This window comes from Embiotoca jacksoni, unplaced genomic scaffold (assembly GCF_022577435.1).
Source record: "Embiotoca jacksoni isolate LCO1_2020_lvr unplaced genomic scaffold, fEmbJac1.0.p SCAF_13, whole genome shotgun sequence".
In the NCBI taxonomy this organism is placed as follows: Eukaryota; Metazoa; Chordata; class Actinopteri; family Embiotocidae; genus Embiotoca; species Embiotoca jacksoni.
The window spans coordinates 2,477,386-2,496,545 of record NW_027185263.1 but is presented as its reverse complement, the minus strand read 5'-3'; the positions used below and the strand labels follow the sequence as shown (position 1 = coordinate 2,496,545).

General features: G+C 41.4%; 2 protein-coding genes across 4 annotated transcripts in view; one reads left to right on the top strand and one right to left on the bottom strand.

Annotated features, from left to right (window-relative positions):
- The first annotated feature begins 244 nt into the window (after window positions 1-244).
- On the top strand, window positions 245-2,771 carry tlcd5b (TLC domain containing 5b). The gene is made up of 2 exons (XM_069145916.1): window positions 245-434; window positions 1,983-2,771. The coding sequence occupies exons 1-2, from the start codon at window positions 245-247 to the stop codon at window positions 2,495-2,497; spliced, it is 705 nt and encodes a 234-aa protein (XP_069002017.1). The 3' UTR covers window positions 2,498-2,771.
- A 405-nt stretch (window positions 2,772-3,176) lies between these two features.
- arhgef12b (Rho guanine nucleotide exchange factor (GEF) 12b) overlaps window positions 3,177-19,160 on the bottom strand; it is a 28,013-nt gene continuing 12,029 nt past the window's right edge. Inside the window, exons 7-36 of one of the 3 annotated variants that reach the window (XM_069145909.1) lie at window positions 18,093-18,209; window positions 16,709-16,834; window positions 16,385-16,477; window positions 16,185-16,295; window positions 15,624-15,722; window positions 15,457-15,499; window positions 15,017-15,122; window positions 14,683-14,820; window positions 14,503-14,535; window positions 14,263-14,377; window positions 14,021-14,126; window positions 13,702-13,932; window positions 13,315-13,462; window positions 12,553-12,722; window positions 12,306-12,452; window positions 12,092-12,177; window positions 11,364-11,489; window positions 10,418-10,532; window positions 10,209-10,309; window positions 10,024-10,101; window positions 9,271-9,346; window positions 8,879-9,046; window positions 8,187-8,274; window positions 8,006-8,080; window positions 7,817-7,911; window positions 6,977-7,270; window positions 6,329-6,553; window positions 6,042-6,250; window positions 4,924-5,011; window positions 3,177-4,831 (exon numbers count right to left, since the gene is read on the bottom strand). In XM_069145909.1, coding sequence (XP_069002010.1) covers window positions 4,818-4,831; window positions 4,924-5,011; window positions 6,042-6,250; window positions 6,329-6,553; window positions 6,977-7,270; window positions 7,817-7,911; window positions 8,006-8,080; window positions 8,187-8,274; window positions 8,879-9,046; window positions 9,271-9,346; window positions 10,024-10,101; window positions 10,209-10,309; window positions 10,418-10,532; window positions 11,364-11,489; window positions 12,092-12,177; window positions 12,306-12,452; window positions 12,553-12,722; window positions 13,315-13,462; window positions 13,702-13,932; window positions 14,021-14,126; window positions 14,263-14,377; window positions 14,503-14,535; window positions 14,683-14,820; window positions 15,017-15,122; window positions 15,457-15,499; window positions 15,624-15,722; window positions 16,185-16,295; window positions 16,385-16,477; window positions 16,709-16,834; window positions 18,093-18,209 — 3,621 coding nt within the window. In that variant the 3' untranslated portion in view covers window positions 3,177-4,817. The other 2 variants (XM_069145912.1, XM_069145911.1) reach the window with 2 other exon arrangements.

The following is a 19,160-nucleotide window of genomic DNA, read 5'->3' as shown; positions in this document are numbered from 1 at the left end:
ATGCAAGTAATTAAACACGTGGTGACGCCTGACGAGATAAAGTGCTCAGCTGCCTCTGTGATTAAGTGTAACTCCACACTAAAGACCCGTAATCTCCTCATTAAAGTGACAATACAGCAATATGTTTACAGTAAATACACTTTATATTTATACTGACAGCTGGTGAAGTGAAAGATCTGATCTGTGGTGGTGACATCAGGTTGTTTTTTTTTTGTTGTTTTTTTAACCCTGTATACAGACAGCCATGCCGGTGCTGGAGGTGATCTGCAGCCTGATTGGCTGGCTGTTCCTCTACCTGTTGTTCTGCTGCACCTTCAGCGGCCGGGGGCCCGAGTGGAACTGCCGCCTGGTCACGCTGTCCCACGGGGTCATCATAGTGCTGCTGACGGCCTACGTGGTCTTCGTGGACGGACCGTGGCCCTTCACGCATGCAGGTCAGTGGCGCAAAGACACAAAAATATCCTCATAAACCGCTTACTTTTTTTTTTTTTAAATTCACATCTGGAATCAGTCAGCCAGATGTTTCTCCAAATTCAAACACAATCCAGTAAGCGCTTTGACCGCGCTATAAATAAAGATTGTTGCTAATTTTAGCGACCGTCTTTCCTCACTGAGGATTTAACAAGATCAGTATCTGCTGAATCGGCACAAATGTTCCAGAAAGGCTCCTTTGATTGAATAAGGAGTGCAGCACTAAACCAGTTTGGTGGCTAAAAGAACACCAACAAGGAACGAGTGTTCGCCGTCCACATCCAGTTAACCAATTAAGGAGCTTTAATCCTGAAGCGAGGAGACGGATGAATGAACGTAATCAATTAGTGAATCAATCACTGAAGCACGCAGCTTGAATTTAAATGTTCATTTATGTCACTTTGAGCCACAAACACACCGAGCACATGGGATTATCTTCATTTTAACAAACCATTCAATTTGTATGAATCTTAGCAAATTTGCTTCACTTAATACATTTTTTTTAACTGACTCTTTTCTGAACTCATGAATCAACTAGAATGATCAACTCAGGGTTGGACCTATCGGTCAACGAGTCAAGTTGCACATTACATCCACATTACATCAAAGCGTTCCTGAGATATCACGGTCACAAGAATGGGACGGACGTGGGGTCCCAGTGACCTTTGACCTCCAACATCTTATCAGTTCAGTCCAAGTGAAAGTTTGTGCCAAATTTGAAGAGATTCCCACTAGGTGTTCCTGAGATAATACAATCACAACAAGGGGATGGACGGATGTGAAGTTACAATGACCTCGAGTCCAATTAAACGTTTGTGCCAAATGCGACTAAAAACGCTGACGGGGTTTCTGAGGTAACGCAGCCATGAGAATGGGATGGATGGATGGGAAAGACGAGACATTACAGTAACCTCGACCTCTGACCCCTAAAATCGAATCAGTTCATCTTCAGGACCGAGTGAACGTATGTGCCAAATGTGAGTAAATCCCCTGCTGGCGTTCACGAGAATGGGATGGATGTAATGTCACAGTGAACTTGACCTCTGACCCTTAAAATAAAATCAGTTCATCTTCGGGACCAAGTGCACATTTGTGCTAAATTTGAAGAAATTCCTTTCAAGGAGTTCGTAAACAGACAAAACACAAATTTAGCGACTCGCTGGTGAACGTAGAGGAGCGTTTACTCGGGAGTCGGTGGAGACCAAAACAGAGCAAAAAAGGAGAGTGAATATTCGACTTTATTTTAAGTCGGGTAGAGACAAACACAACTTTTAAGTGAATGCTAATTATGTACAGCAAGTGGCAACTGTTTACTAGCACGTTGGCCACATCCACTATTTAAAGTGATAAAATGGAGTATTTCCAGCTTGCCTTGTTGACCCAAGTAGCCGAATTAACAAACCAACTACCACTGATGTTAAAGGATGCATGATGCATGATTTCAGCTATAATCATTGGGAATTCCACATGTCCCCTCCCCACCTCTCCCACCACCCCCGTGTCTTTACCAGGTACGGACAACACGGAGCTGCAGACCTCGGCGCTGGCCGTCTGCCTCGGCTACTTCTTCTTCGACGTGGGCTGGTGCGTGCTGTACCGCACCGAGGGCCCCGTCATGCTGGCGCACCACGTGGCGAGCATCGCCGGCATCCTGCTGGCGCTGCTCATGGGCGTGTCGGGCTGCGAGACGTGCGGCGTGATCTTCGGCAGCGAGATCACCAACCCGCTGCTGCAGACGCGCTGGTTCCTGCGGCGGCTCGGCCTGTACGACAGCCTGCTGGGCGACGCCGTGGACCTGCTCTTCATCCTGCTCTTCGCCACGGTGCGCGTGGGCGTCGGCACGGTGATGTTTTACTGCGAGCTCACGTCTCCCAGGACCCGTCTGATCATGAAGCTGGGCGGCGCGGCCATGTACGGGCTGGCGTGGGTGTTCATGGTGGACATAGCCAGGTTCGGCTACAAGAAGAGTCGGGCTAAATACAAAAGGTGGACAGAGAACCACAAACTCAAAGCAGATAACGAGTAAAAAAAAAACTAAAAAAAAACAAACTGGATGGAGATTCAGAGAAGAAGAGTTCTCACAAGGACGTTTATGACATTTATAAACACACGAGCTTCTACGGCTTTAACGGTGGTATGTAATAAATCATTACTACATATCGTCAGCGAGTAGTTTTATCAACCAAATTAGATTAGACGGTCGGCATTGTTGCTTCGTACCCTTTTCCACCAGATTTCACCTCATCTGGCCTCGGGTCACCAGACCTGAACTCAGCGCGTGAATACGTGGGTCTGGTGTGACGGAAAGTTCGGGCCAAATTAGGGAAAAGAAAGAAAAAAAAACAGGACGAGGAAGATTTCCTTTTGAGAAAATCTTTGTGGATTCTTCTCGAGAGTTGTCAAGAAAAAAGTTAAAATACTATTTAATTTAAAAAGGTCCGAGGAGCGTCGTTCCCGCTAGTGCTGCTTCAACTCTTTGTCATGCTTCCAACAAAAAAGTGTGTAACTCCAGAGTATAAATCAAGAAAGAATTCAATTTAGACCTTTTTTTTTTTTTTTTTTTTTTAAGGAAACAGAATTTAAAGCTTTTAATACCTGCAGATTCCTTGTAAAGGATGTTTGCTTTTAATCTGGGACTGTTCCTTTAATGCTACATCGAACCATCACGTCTCAAGTAAGATCCACTAAAATGAACCAAAATAAACTCAGATGAAATAACTTTTATCTTTCATTTTGCACAAAAAAACCAACAACATTGAGCTACTTGTGTGAGCAAAATACATTAACATGGTTAATAACAATACAATAACAATATTTAGACATTTAAAAAGAACATTTATACAACAGATTAATGCTGCTGAATACTTTACCCTCTGTTTAAGTACTTTGTGTTAAAACATTACATGATTTGCTCGGCGTGAAAACGGAAAGTAGAACCACAAACAAAACCTGTGATATGCAGTCGTTGTACATGATATGCCTTTACTTTGAAAGCAGTCCTTTTTTTTTTTTTTTTTTTTTTTCTCCTCGGTGTTTTCCCTCCTCTGCAGGTTTTATTCTAAATAAATCAAAGCCACATGCGTGTCGTCTGTGCAGTCGTGTGGCCGGTGAGTTTTTCTCAGTCCGTGCAGATGTGAGATAAACGAGTTTTTGTAGCCCGACAGGATAAACGTGCAACGCAAAGACTCGACTAGTGTTTCAGGATGAAAAAAAAAAAAAAAAAAAAAAGGTCTGATGAGATTCGTAATTTTACAATAGAAATTCAATTTAAATCTTCACACTGTCTGAAAAGTTTGTTGTTTGGTGGGAAACGCTGTCAGCTGCATAAACATAAAAAAATCTGGCAAACATCTGCTTATATTTGAACTTTTCTACCTGAATGATGGCGATTCTGTTTTTGCCTTTTCATGTGTTAGCAGGATATCTTAAATTTGGGATGTCGTCGAGAGTAAATTCGATTTTTTTTTTTGCACTGATCTGGCTCCAGGTTTTCCTCATTGGACCATTTTCTTTAGGATGCTCTATCGTGCTACATTGAGGTGCTACAGGAGGTTTAAAATCTGGGACTTTTCAGTCAGCTGTAGATGGCCGCTAAACAAACAGCAGCTAATGGAGGCTGCAGGTTTGGAAATGGCACATTTATTCTAAAGAGAATTTGTGAACAATCCTTGAAGTAAAAGAAAAAAAGATTTGTAGATTTTTAGTGGTTTCATTTCAGGCACTTTGAGGAAAAGATCACTGCCCTGAGAAATTTGCTGCGTATCCATATTTTTTGAGAGTGCGTTGATATAATGCAGATTATTCAGATCTTAATTATCTGAGCGGGAAAAAAATTTTCAGAGTCGGGAATGTCTGAATATTAAATGGAATTTGGATGGTAGAAATGTAATTTTATCATTTGGCGATGCTACTCCACTTTTATTTCTATTCTATCTTGAACTACATGACACCGTATTTCTTATTGCAGAGTTTTTATGCCGCGTCCTGCAGAAGTGAATCTACTTTGTCGTGCGTCTCACAGTCTTCACGTCACTTTTCATGTCTTAATAGTTTTCTGTGTGACGTCAAACACTCGACTTTTTCCATTTCATATTGTAAATCCAGTGTTTCAGATCATTTACGCAGTTGATAATTATCATAGTAAAAAGTCTTCATGATATTTTTCTCCTCGGATCCGGCTGCTTGAAGGAGTTTTTAATCCCGACGATAACGTCCTTCTACCGAAACGTGTCTTGAGGACATTGAGGCCTCCGTTACCGGGGCGACGGCGGTGTTAGGAGGTCGAGGATGGAGCCAGAAGAAGGGGATCGTGATGTCATATGAAACTCAGCTCAGAAAGTCTGTCATCACTGAATCCCATCTGAAAAACACCGCACGGAGTTTGAAGTCAACAACAACAAAAAAATCGACATGCAGGTGAGCAGGAGGAAAATCAGAGAGGTGAAAACGCACCGTTGTTGTTGTTGTTGTTGTTGTCGTCTGAGTCAGTAGTCGCATCACTGTGCATTTGCTGCTGTTCGTTGTATTTCATCTCGACGTCCTGGAAGCAAATCATCGCAGAAAAAGACAGTTAGACAAACGAAATGTAGCTTACACGCTAAAATGCAGAAGGAACCATGAAAACATCTTTATGTTTATTCAGCTTTACTTTATGTGGAGTGAAAACAGCAATCTATCTATTAACAAGCGAAAACTTCACTTCATACTGAAGGTGTCCTTCTGTGGGATTAAAGAGAATTGATGAAGTTGTAAATGGTGCCGTGGCAGAGCTCTGAGTTCATTTTGAACCGTTTTAGTTTTCTGAAAGTTTTTCTATCTCCTTTTTTTTCTTAAAATATTGTTTTCTCAGTTATCTTTGTTAATTCTGATCAAATAAAAATAAATTTTTAGTTAAATCCCACATTTGCTTCCTGATTTGCTGTGAAGACTAAATGAATGAAGACTGTTGGCTACAACTTTAAAGTTAATCAATTTGCAGCTGAAACCAACTTAGTGGTAGTAAAGCTGGATTTTCAAAATAAAATTGCAGATAATCGATTATATGGTGACATTTACTGCAATTTTGTATAATTCTTTGATATTAGTCCAAATTTTGTGGTAACATTTTTAGTAGAAGAACAGTTCCTCTTGAAAGTATTTGAGGACAAAAAAAAGACGACAAAAAAAACCTACAGAATCTTGGAGAGGCTAATCCATCTATGTTTAATCGTAATAAAAATTAAACTATATGATGAGAAAAAACATTTTAAGAACACGTTTAGGCCCACAGACGCTAAATATCCTGCGTGTATTTATCACAGGAAGTGGGAACAGATTGAAAAGAGAACAATTTCTGGCATTAAATCCTAGTTTTTCCTTTCAGTCTGCAGACAAACAGAAGAGCACATTTTCAGCAGAAATCTGTTCGTCACGCTCTGAAAATATAAGAAGCGCTCCAGCGGCCGCAGAAAACGGAGCGCGTGTTCGTCACGGGAGTCGACGAGCTTCAGACCAAACAAGCCGTATTCTATGTTACGTTGAACATCACAAGATGAAGCCGCCTCCAGCTGTGTGCGGATGTGTGCGCGTACCTTCAGATACTGCAGGTCGGCCTGCAGGAGGCGCAGGTGAGTCATCAGCTGCCGGCTGAGGTCGGGTCCGCCGCCGCCGCCGCCCGTCTGCGAGGAAGAGGACAGCAGCTTCCTCATGTCGATCCCTACGTCGCCTCCTCCTCCTCCGACGTCGTCATCGGTGCTGCTCTCCTCGGAGCCGCCGCCAAAATCCAGAACCACAAACCCACCTGGACGGAGGATCAGATCAGATCAGGCGTTAGATGAAACACTTTGATTTCAATATCGATCCTTCGGGATGTCGTTACCGTTGCGTTCATTCGTCTCAGACGCTCCCGAGAGTCCGGACGGCGGCTGCGGGTCGTCTTTCTGTAAACTTTCAGTTGCCTGGCCGTCGTCTGGAGCAGCAGCAGGAGGTCCCTCGGGGCCCAGCGGACCCCCGGGGGTCCCGCCGCTCTGCTTGTTCTCCTCCGGCTCCTCCTCGGCCTCGCGGCTCATCATGTGGGTGAAGAGAGCCTGCTTCAGCATCGTCACTAGGACCGAAGAAAAGACACGTTTTAAAAGTGATGATAAACTGGTTCACTGCATCGATCACATGAACATGTGGTGGTCACGTGATTTTTTTTTTTTTTGCAGTTTAACAAAGAGAAAACTGAGGTTTTAATTATCGGAGATCCAAGTGGAGACTTGAACTTAAAAATATTTAAAAAGAATCTCAGTGTGCTTCTGGATCCGATCTCACATCAGAAATATGATTTAATTCCAATAGTTTCTCCCCAATTTCTCTTCACTTATTTTATCTTACCTCTATTTTTTTTTCTTTTATTTGTCCAAGAAATGATTGTATTTTTATTTAATTGTGAAACACCTTGAATTGCAATTTTGTACAAAAGGTGCAACATAAATAAAGTTTGCTTCGATCTTCACGTCCTGAAATGAGACAACGCGAGACCTACATGTCCTCAGAGCGTCCTCAGCTTTGGAGGACGGCATGCCGAACGCACTGTGCTCCTCGTTGTCAATGGCGATGCCCTGACGCGACCCTTCTTGCAGCAGCCTGTCTGCCAGCTGCCCGTCCAGGAAGGCCTCCAGATCTGCTTCATCCACCTCCTCCACCTCCTCCTCTTCCTCCTCTTCCTCCACCGCCTCCTCCTCCTCATCTTCAGATTTCAAGCCATCGAACGGGTTCAAGCTCGTCGTCGGAGCTCGAATGTCTGGAGACGAGGCGACTTCTGGATCCGGGATGTGGTCTATTTTGTAGACCAAAATCATAGAATAAATTAACTTTTTAAAATTTATTTATTTAAGAACAGAGCAAAAAATTTAAAACAAAGTAAAAAGAAAAATTACTATTTAAAAACATTTTTTTTTTAAAAGACGGATGAAAACAAGGAGATGATAAGAGTGTAGAAGAGATTGAAAATTTAAACTAAAAATAGATCAAAACAAGAAAAATAATAATAATTTAGGGTCTAAGATAAAAGAATAGATAATATAGAAGAAAGCTAGCTTAAGATATTAAAATGTGAAAAGATTAAATAAAGAAATAAAAAAATTCTAAAATGAAAACAAGTCTAAAGGCCATTAAAGCCAACAAGTCAAGTTAAGTTCAATGACTGAGAAAAATAAATGGAAATAAAATTTGTTTCTGTTGATTATATTCACTTTTAATAAAAAAAAAAAAAAAAAAAAAAAAAAAAAATATATATATATATATATATATATATATATATATATATATATATATATATATATATATATATATTTAAGAGTTTGAAGATGAATCAATCAATCACCTGAAGAAAGTAAACCTACGCTCGGCGTCCCATTGGGCTCTTTGCTCGGTTTGGGAATCCCGCGGTCGATGATCTCGATGGCGTCCCGCTCGGCACTAAAAACACACTCACACACGTCAACGATAGAAAAACAACAAACAACAACAACAGCAGCAGCAGTGAACACGGCTACATCATTGGCGGACTCACTCGGACTGAGCGGCGTTGCTGCTGTGAGGTTTGGCCTTCATGGCGTCGGCGCACTGCGTGATGAGACACTGCCACCTGGAGGGACGCAGGAGACGGCGAGACGGACGGACAACCGGTGAGACGAAGCAGGCGAGACATTTATTTAGTTGTTTTTTTTGTTTTTTTTTTAAGTAAGACTCACGTTCTCTGATCGGACACCGTCTGAGCCGTCAGCTCGTAGATCTGAGCCCCGTTTTCAGACATGGACAGAACGAAGAAGGACTTGTTGTCTGGTGAGGACGAAACGTCAAACAGAAATGATCTCACGTTACATTATTGTGGCTTCATGTTTCTGTTTTACTCTCATATCCTCTTTAAGATAACTGATTGATTGAAAGTGCTGTGATTTGGATAGTTTGCATTTGATCAATCTCAATAAAAAGAGATATTGAAAAAAATATTTAAATAAAGGCAGCGTACACAAACCTGTGAAGCTGGATGTCAGCACCAACGTTCACTGCAAATCATCCTTCAATTGAAACATTTCACCCAAAACCAGACAAGCAAACCTCCTGTCAGCACTGCATCTACGTCTGTACCAAGTCTTGTTCCAGTTCCTCTTTTAGATTTGGAGATATTCTATTGGGAATAACTTTTTTTTTTTTTTTTTTTTAAAGGACACTGAATATAGATGGAAAATTTCAGTAAATTGTCAAATTGAAAACTTCATGGTGGAGTTGGATAACTGTAGGATTCATCCTCTGGGGATCGTGACTATATCCGCAAAATTTCACAAAAATATAGCCAAATGTTATTGAAATATTCGTACTGCTAAGCATTCCCAACAAGAACCAACATCACGAAAACCAAAAAGGTTCAGAAAACAGCTCCTACCGGTCGCTACGGGCCGAACCAGCACCGTGTTGAGTTTGATGACGGGGCTGAAGATGTGCTTGCTGTCGGCGATGCTGGCCAGATTCTTGCCGTGAAACTTGAGCACCAGACGCTCGTCCTGTTTCTGCAGCAGAACCATGATGTCCTCCAGGAGGATGGTGTACAGCTCTGAAAGGACGCCGCCGCTCATATTAAACCGCATGCGTGTGTGCGTGTGTTTATACATATAAATATCTTGAGTCCTATTTTGAGCAATATTTTTCTCCTTTAAGTCGCAAAATCTAGCAAAATTAACATAATGACCAAATAATTTATTCACATGTTGGTTCTACTTTATGTTATTCTCATATTCTGATGTGTGTGTGTGTGTGTGTGTGTGTGTGTGTGTGTACCAATCGTCTTGTCCTTGTTAACTTTCCAGCAGAGAGGTCCCTCGTGAACCATCTTCCTCTTCGTCAGATCCAGATTCTGCAGAACATGAAAACAAATAAAAACCTCTGAGCTCTCTGGATGTGTTCAGATTAATATCTGCAGTGAGATGACGTCACTTCACGGCGCGACAGGAGCGGTCTCTGAACTTTCTGATCCACTCTCGTATACAATCAGTTTCTTATACCATCATTAATCTACATAGATACTTCCAATGACGTAAAATCCAGTAATTTATATATAGTGAACTTTTACTTTTGATACTTTAAGTACGTTAAAATGCATATTGCTTTATTTTATATTTGAGCTCTATTTGTGTTTAATTTCATGTATTTTATCTGTTCTTATGCAGTTTATTTCTTTTCTACATTTTTAAATGTTCCTTTACATCTGTTTTTACGTGAATGTCATTTTCTTGCCGTGAAGCACTTTGAACTGCATTTCTTGCATGAAAGGTGCAATACAAATAAAGTGTCTTCTTCTTATTATTATTATTATTAAGTTTTTCGGACAGTATTTTTACTTAAGATTTGGAATTCAGGACTTTTACTTGTAGTATTTTTGGATTATGATATTTTTCTTTTTACTATATTTTCATGACTGGAAACATAGTGCACAATAACTGATGGTTAATTTGACGCACGAGACTCGATGTTGAGCTCTTTTGTAATTTATTTTTTTTACACGAAGAGCATCAGTGATGACGAGTTTCTGACCTTCAGCTCCAGGATCATGCGGTTTTCACTCTGTTTGAAGGACGAGAGGTCCAACCGCCGCTGGTACTCCTCCAGCCTCTGTTGACAAAAGACACGACCTGCTTTAAAAACTCGCAAAAAAAAAAAAAAAGGTGGTGATAAAAATGCATTAATTAAAATGATCCGGTGATTGTGGGGTCTTGCACCTGTTTGTTTTCAGCCTCCTTGACGGCCTGGTTGACGTGGTTGAGGATCTTTTTACAACAGTCTCCGGCTCGCTTCACCTTCTCCCTCTCCTCGCCGTCCTCTGTGGGAAACACAAACCGACATGACCGTCAGCTGCTTCCTGAAAAATCTTTTTTTTTTTTTTTTTTTTCCCTGCATGAATGAATCTCTGTGCACGTCCTGTTTGTACCCGTGTACTTCGCAATGTTGTCCAGCAGCAGCGGGTACTTGGTGAATCTCTGCATCTCCACGGGGATGATGTCTTTGAGCTGCAGCCGGCGACACAAGCGGTTGCTCTCCGCTTCCTGGAGAGGAAAAATGAAGAAGAGGAGAAGGAGAAGGAGGAGGAGGAGGAGGAGGTGGAGGAGGAAGAGTAAGGAGGGTCGACAACCAAAACCTCTGTCACAGATTACACGAGACTATAAACAGATGTAAGATATTGAGTCTTCTTATAGCAGAAGTTATTTTTACTTCTTGAAAAAAAATACAAAATAAAATGTTATAACATCATTATTATAAAATATAAAATAATGATTTTAAAAAACACTTTAAATTATTGTGAAAACGTAAAATAAAATTAATAAGGTAAAATATTGAAAGTAAAATCAAACTTGGTGAAAAAATTTAAAAAAAAATCTTTAAAAAAATTTATAATACAAATAAAAACCAACATTTTTGTCGCAGCTTATTTCATTTAACTGATTTTATGGTCTGATTGTGAACATTTTAATACAAATTTATGCAGCATGATCAACTATTTTACTTTTTTTTTTTTTTTTAATTTTATAGTCAAAATCTGTTGAAAAAAAATAAATTAAAAAAATGCTGAGATAATTCTAAATGTAGAAGTTCTCTGTTGGTTAAATGTATTATTAGACATTTATAATTAAAAACAATCCCTTAAACCATCGTTTAAATGTTCGTTATCTCATTCCACAAAATTTCCTCCTTGGACTTGGAAATAGATTTTCTTCAACACTTTGTTTTAAATTTTTCTGCATTTTTTTAGTTCAACTTTACCGTTTTCAATGCAGAATAAGTAATTTGGGGAAATTTCTTCACCCTCTTATAAATGAGTTGTTTTCTTATAAAGTCCGTTTTTCTCTCGTCCTGTTGGCGGACTGTCGCGTGCTGACCTGCATGAAGAGGTTGAACTTCTGGTCTTTCTTCTGTCTCGTCTTGATGAGCTCCAGAGCCGACGGCTGGTTGCTGCAGAACGTTCCCACCGCTCTCTTTATCTTCTCCTCTTCCTCACCGCTGAACTGAAATCAACACGCGAACAAAAGCACAATTCATATCGGAGACACTTTCTGCAGCTACGTAGAGTCTTAAAAAAATAAATACACATATGAGCAAATCTTTTACAACAACATCGAATTATTACTTTTTTATTACATTATTATTATTATTATTATTATTCATTTGTCAGAATTGCACTAAAAAGACAGTCTGCCAACATGCCAGCAGCTCTCTGAGGCTCCTCTTTGTCTCCATGGAGCACAATGCAACATGCTAACATTTACAGTACTGTTGATTTTCAGGCTTAAAACCATCTTAGTTTAACATGATAATGTTTGTTCAACACAAATTAAAACGGAGGATGTATCCTGTGGGGACCATGAATGTCTGTACAAAATTGATGATAATACATCCAATATTTGTTTGAGATATTTACTCTGTATGTAAACTGAATAATTCTTTTTAAAGTGGCTGAAAAATAAGAAAAAAAAAAATCTTTGTATTGATTCAGATTTGTGATTTTCAGTCCACTCTCACAGATGTCTCTAGATCATACAGTATAAGGCGAGCCTGTGTTCTGTATGTTTTTATTGCACACTAATATTGTGCAGTAGAAAGGCCTCACCCATCCCAGGAGGTCGTCTCCGATCTGACCGATCACCGACGTCTCGCTCCTCTTCCTGATCGCTGTCATTTGTTCCGTTACGGAAACTGTTGGAGCACAAAGACAAAAAAAATAAATTAAAAAAAAACGGATTGTTTTTCTATTTCTTGGGCTGAAGATAATTTCCCTCCACATCCAGCTGCTGCAGGTTTTTAATGCGTGCGAGCGACGTTACCGTGCAGCTGAATGATTTCCTCCAGGTTGATGAAGATGTGTTTGATGTCCTCTGGAGGAAGGACGCCGTCTCTGTTCAGCCTCTGGTAGAAAACCAAGTCCAGCACCTTCAGCTTGCGCAGGTGGGCGCGCTCGGTGTAGAACAGCTCTGCAGAGGGGGGGGGGGGAACGCGAACGCATTATGTCAGGGAGGGAGGACGGACCGAAGGTACGCGTCATCATTTTCTGAAGTGTGTGTGAAAAGTCACCGTTGATGACTTCCTGCCGTTTGATCTCCTGCGGCGTTAAGCTCGCCAGGACGCCTCGGCTGACCAAGCGCTGCCAGTTCAGAGGGTCGTCCTCGCACTCCGCCTCGCCTCCCTGGTCGTCTTCGCTCTGGACGTCGACCGAACTCACGGCGCACTGAACGTCCAACCTGCTGAGGGAGAGACGTCGTCAAGAGAGATTTACTGTGGTGAAGGACAGGGATCGTTTTAATCTCAATTTACTCCATCAAACAGTCTAAAAAGCATTATGATAATCACTATATATGTTTAATTGTATATCAAATTTGATTGATTTGTCCTTTGACAGCCATTAAATAGTTGATTAATGTGCAATTTTTCCAACAATTTTTTTGAAATATCTTGAGGAATAGTTAAATCATTTATCCAGCCAAACAAAAGCAGCAAAAGCTCTGAAATGTGTGTTTTCATTCTTTTATTTGTGTAATGTGACAGTAAACTTCATATTTTGGGGTTCGGACTGTTGTTTTTTGGAGGAATTTGAAGGCACCACCTTCAGTTCATCTGCGTTTTCTTTACCGTTTTCTAAATAACCGGAAAAGACGACGCAAAATTGAAATCAAGTCGAGTTCAATCCAGCAGTTTACAGTCGACATTAATAATGTCTGTTATTATAGTAATATAAGCATGAATAAAACAGGCTACAAGTCATTTACAGAACATAGTTCTTTAATATTAAACAGACTCAAATGTCTTACGTCCCTGTTAAGATCAAAATCCAACTACCTGAAGGGCTCCTGGTCTTCGTCCCGCTGCTCCAGGTTGGAGGGACCGAAGTCGAACTGGGTGCTGGTCGGACTGGGGACGACGTCCTGGTGGTCTCCGGGCTGCAGACCCTCACTCGGTCGGACCTGGAGGCAGAACGGAGAGACACCTGTGCCAGAAAGGAGATCAAAACAAACAGTAAACAACAACAACAACAACAAAAACAATGAAAACAATACTTTTCTTCTGACAAGATGAAGTCTGTAACATTCTTTACTATTACAGTATTTTGGTGCTGCTTTTGTACAACGAGGATCCTCCTACTGTGATTTTTATTCTTATTTCATACTGTTGGATTCATTTATTCTGTCATGACAACATTTAAAAAATATACAGTAAATGTCTCACTGGAGTCGGACTCCTGTCCGCTGGTGTCCGAGGTCGGACCGATGGGCGAGCTGTGAGTGGGCGAGGTGGTGGACGCTAGAGACACGGTGCTGGTGTCCGATCCTTCGCTCAGCTGATTCCCCCGGATCCGTCCAGAACCGGCGGCGGGAGAGTCAGGAAGTTCGGGGATGCCGAAGGCGGGCTGGGAGAGCTTCGGCGAGCGCTGCTTGTTCAGCTCCACGGCTTTACCGACTGCACACACATCCGTTCAGAAACGGGAGGGAAAAAAAAAAATGCACAGAAAGTGTTCAAATGTATAAAGCGGTCGTTTCCTCCTCACCTGAAGTGGAGTCCACTCGGCTCAGACGCCGAGGCGGCCCGAGGATGTTGGGAAACCGAGGCTTCTTCACCTTCTCCTCTCCCTCCTTCTCAGGTTTGATGCTTTTCTGCTCGTGACAGATAAAAACACACACACGGACGATTAAACGAATGTTTGACACTTCAAAAAGATGATCGATCATCGACCTCCGGTGGAATCGTGCCGTGACGGTACGGTCGTTAATATCGAAGGAGGGTTTGCACCTTCATTTTGGGCAGGAAATTGATGCGCGCGCGTTTTTGTTCGAGGCCGCGAGGCTCCTTCACTTTCACCCCGAGGTGCTTCATGTAGGTGAGGATCACATACTGCATCGTTTGGCTGCCACATCAGACACACACACAAAAAACAACAACAACATCATTTTTAGTCACTATATAAAAACATATGTGGAGAATAACAGTAAAATATCGAATATCAGTAGCAGCTGCCTGGTGGAAACTCACCACTTCTCCTCCTCTGACGGCTGTGTCGTCAACCTGCAACAACACACACACACACACACACACACACACACACTCATATGAGGAACACAGCAGCTGAGTGCACACACACACACACACGCACACACGCACACACACACGCACACACACACACACAGCGAGTGTTTGTGCTCGGAGACTCACAGGATATCCTCGATCTTGGAGAGGACGTGTTCGGCGCAGGAACATTCCTTCTCCACGGCCTGCTGCTCTTTTCCTCCCTCCGAGTCCAGCTTGGACAGCTCGTCCTCGGCCAGCGTCAGACCCATGCTGCGCTTGTGTCTGCATGCAGAGACAAACGAGTCACCTCACTGTGTGTGTGTGTGTGTGTGTGTGTGTGTGTGTGTGTGTGTGTGTGTGTGTGTGTGGAGGATGAGGGGGGGGATATTAACCTACAGCAAGATTTATGTGTGGAAAAAAAACCTTCAATTTAAATCATTATTGTGAGAATGGGTCGGATCAGATGAGCGATCGTTACCTGAAGTCCTCCAGGTTCTTGTGCAGGTCTGGTAGGAGTGCTTCCTGTAACGCCTGAGTGTATTGTTTACACAGCTCCTCCGGGATTAACTCCAGCCTCCGCTTCTCTGACACACACACACACACACACACACACACACACACACACACACACACACACACACACACACACACACACACCAAAAACAGTCAACCACAGAACATCTTATCAACACTTATCACTCCTAACTCCAGAAAATTCAGCGACATAGCGGCAAGAATTTTGTAATAATAATAAACGAAGGAGGAAAAAAAAAAAAAAAAAATTATATACAGCTTTTTGAACACTTTAAACTACGACCCAGATTTTGTATCCGTTGTAAAATGTTTCAAACTGAAAAGTCTTGTTCAGACTGAAGGCCCAAATCTGATCGTATCTGGATTCATTTCTGAAAGTTTTACCAAGTTCAGCTGCGAGTGCTTCGGGCACCGGCACTTTAAGATTCTGGAAAACACAACAAAGCAAGAGAATCAGAGTCAACAAATATATACATGAATTTTTTTTTTTTTTTTTTTTTTTTTTTAAATCAAGAAATCAGAAAGGACACGGAGGAAGAAGTCCAACTTACCGCAGTTCGATCCATGAAGAGCGAGTGGAACTCCATGAAGAAACGTCGGCTTTCTTTGGAGCTGGTTTGCTTGTGCATGTCAGCATAAAGATAACACAGCTAACAGAAGGAAAGAGACGGGAAGAGCTTTATACCGATGTCGTTGTGAAGTTCCTCATCTTTTATAGTGTATTACTGCTCAGAAAAAAATTACAATATACTGCACATTAACCTATTAGAAAGTAGCTTTAATCAGATCTGGGACGCCACAGGGCTCGATCCTCAGCCCACTTTCATTTATCAATTCAACAAAATGTATTATTTTACGATGACATTTACTACAAACATCACTGAATGAACTCAGACTGAAGGCTGTAATGAACGACCACGTTTGATGACAGAAAATACATTTTCCTGCATAACATTTTTTTTTATATGCAAAACATTACTTCTGAAGTCATGTCTAGTTTCTTGCCTGTACTGTACGATACAATAGGAGTATACGTGTGATGTCATTAACAGCGTGAAGATGATTCGACCTTGACGTGTGTAATCCGTGTGTTTGTGTGTTTGCATGTGTACCAGAGGTACAGGGTCGAACTGAGAGACCACATGGTGCAGGAAGACGGCGAGGTGAGCCGGCCGACCCTTCAGCAGGTCCACGGTCTGGAAACAGCTGCACTCTCCGTTGATCTGACGAGAGATCGATTCATTACACGATGATGATGATGATGATGATGATTGTGTCACCGTCGGCTGTTCGGAGACGTTTCTTCACATACCTGCTCCTGCTGAGAGTCGAAGTAGTCATCTTCTGCTCCGATAATCTGAGGGTGAAGGAGGTAGGGAGGGCTACCCACAATGCACTGGGAGTCCTGAGTGGTATATATATATATATATATTCAGGGTTAAATGCACTGATAGACAAACTCACACACTTATTGTGTAGAAACAAAGAGTTTCACACGACTGAGCAGGATTTTCTGCCTCGTTTCTCAGAAAAAAAACAGTTTTCTAAAAATGTATGGCTAAAATTTTCATATATATATGTGTGTGTGTGTGTGTGTGTGTGTGTGTGTGTGTGTGTGTGTGTGTGTGTGTTTTACCGTGTCAGGGGTGTCCTCGGAGTCGGGCGAGGAGCAGAAGTTGAGGCGGTCTCTGGGGCTGACGTCCGGGCTCTGACAGGGCGTCTCTCTCCTGCCGGGACTCTCTGGGAGGGGGCTGCAGTGCATCTAACGAACACACACACACACACACACACACACACACACACACACACACATATTAACAAACACACCACTTATACCAAATTGATTGTTTAGTCTGGTGATGAATGCTGGGAAATCCCCCCGAGACTGCAAAGTGGGACCATTTCATCTCTATTTATAGAAGTTGTGATAAAGTGGATTGTTATTACAAAGGAGTCTGTGTGAGCCGTGTGTTCACAGACGCTCTGTGTTGTCCGTGGGCATAACTGCAATACGCTATCATCAACAATCCCTGGTCAACCGCGGCGGCTTGTTCATTAGTTTCTTGTTAGAAAGCCGCATAAGGAGTGAAATGTTTACAGTAAAAAAAAAAAAAAAAAAAAAAAAAAAAAATCCTGTTTTAAAGTGTATCACCAGTGAAATACAGTAAAAAAAAAAAAATGGAGAAAAGAAAGAATCAAGGCAACAAACACGGGTGTCCACCTATAAATAATACATTTTTTTTAATCTGTAAATGGCCAGAAAATCGTGAAAAGTGTCTTTTTTTTATGTCATATTTATCGACCTGTCTGAAGAACAGAGGATGTAATTTCCACAGGGTCTCATTTTTAGGCAGATTGAGGCCAATTCTGTCAGAAGAGAGCAGCTGATAATGTCGATATGATCATGTGACACATGTTCAAAGCAGAAGTGCTATAAAGTGATGTGTTGAGTTCCTTGTGGACTTTTTTTGTCCTGGTTTTTGCCTCTCAGGCTACAAACAAACTCTCTTTGTTTGTTGAAATTCAGGGCTGAAAGGAACACAGTACTCAGGGCTAAAAAACAAAAAACAAAAGGGTGTTTATTCTTAGCAGAGTTTTTTAGGTCAATAAATACTTTTTAAGTTAAAGATAAGAAGAGATAAGCAGCCTGTTTTAAAGATTAGTAGGTTGCAAACTTCTGATGTTGTTTTTCTAATATATCATTAATAATATCATTATTACGCAAATTTTACCACAATTAGCTGCCAGATTGATTTAAATACAGGAAATTGAATATATTTCCTTTTGTGACTTCAGTGTTTCTGTCCAACATCTACAACCAAACTTACACCCAAAGATATTACATTTACAATCAAATAAAACCGAAACCAGAACGCGTTTATTTGTGATGAATGACAGCTGGTTTTTTTGTGTTTTAAATCGATTCATCAACAGACTCATTGTTTCAGCATCCACCGACACGAACTGACGAACAGCTGGTGAAAAAAAAAAACCACTTCCTGATGTGTTGGTAAACTCACCGGGTTGTTATTGATGGAGAGTCCGTTGTCGCACCGAGAGGGCGAAGTCCGTTCTCTCGGAGGAGGACCGCTGTCCGCCTCCTCGGCTTCACCGTTCCTGGAGGCCGAGGCGCCGTCCTGAAAACACACACACACACACACACACACACACACACACACACACACACACACAAGAATGTGTTCAACCTCTTATCATTAACTGAGGAAGCGACGGGAGGTTAAAACTCGTTGGTTAAACTTGATGAAAGACATTTGACAGAATTATTGACATTAATTTCTCTCATTAGTCTCATATTTCAGACGCGTTTCATAACCGTGACGATTTCGAATGCGGCGCGAACTTCAAGCAACACAACTCCAACAGGTACATCAAGGAAAAAGAGTGGTGTGTGTTTACATCTGTCAGTTCAGAGCTCACGATGGAGACGAAGTGGCAAATGAGAGGAGGTATGTTTACATTACGGTCTTCAAAGGAAAACTCAAGCTGGCTGGTTATATAGAAGACTTAGAAAACCGAGCCCTTTTACTTTGATGGATATTTATTCAACCTGAGAACAGGCGAGGAGTCACATGAAATGGAGCAGAAAGGATGAGACAAAACACCTCATGAAACTGGTCACCAGGGCAACCACAGCAACGTATACCTCCTGCCCACCTTGTACACTTGATGGTCTTAAATCACAGCCTGTTTTCTGGAGGCTATGTTAATTTGTCTTTACTGAAATGTTCCAAAACTGCATGTTTTCATTTCTAACACTCACTTAAACCTATTTAATTTGTTTGCTGTACTCCTAAGGGAGAGGGCATGCTGGGAAATGTAAGGGGAGGAGCCTTAGAAAGAAATACATGCACTATGGCCAATCACAATGTTGCTCTGCAGCACATACGCAAAGATAGAGATTTTTTATTCATGTTCTTTTGCACAAAAGTATGTATGTTAAAATAAAGCATAAAAAAAAAAGCTGCGGGCACAAAGCTTATTTTCCTCCAGCAGTTGTGTTAAAAAAAAAAATTTGCATCTGGTTTTCCATATTGATAAATTCCAGGCTTCAAACAAACTTAAAAAAC

What these genes read in the sequence shown, in the direction of transcription:
- tlcd5b (XM_069145916.1), top strand. Translation starts at nt 245, where the DNA reads ATGCCGGTGCTGGAGGTGATCTGCAGCCTGATTGGCTGGCTGTTCCTC. An exon ending in GTGGCCCTTCACGCATGCAG is followed by an intron (nt 435 to 1,982) that starts GTCAGTGGCGCA and finishes TGTCTTTACCAG; the next exon opens with GTACGGACAACACGGAGCTG.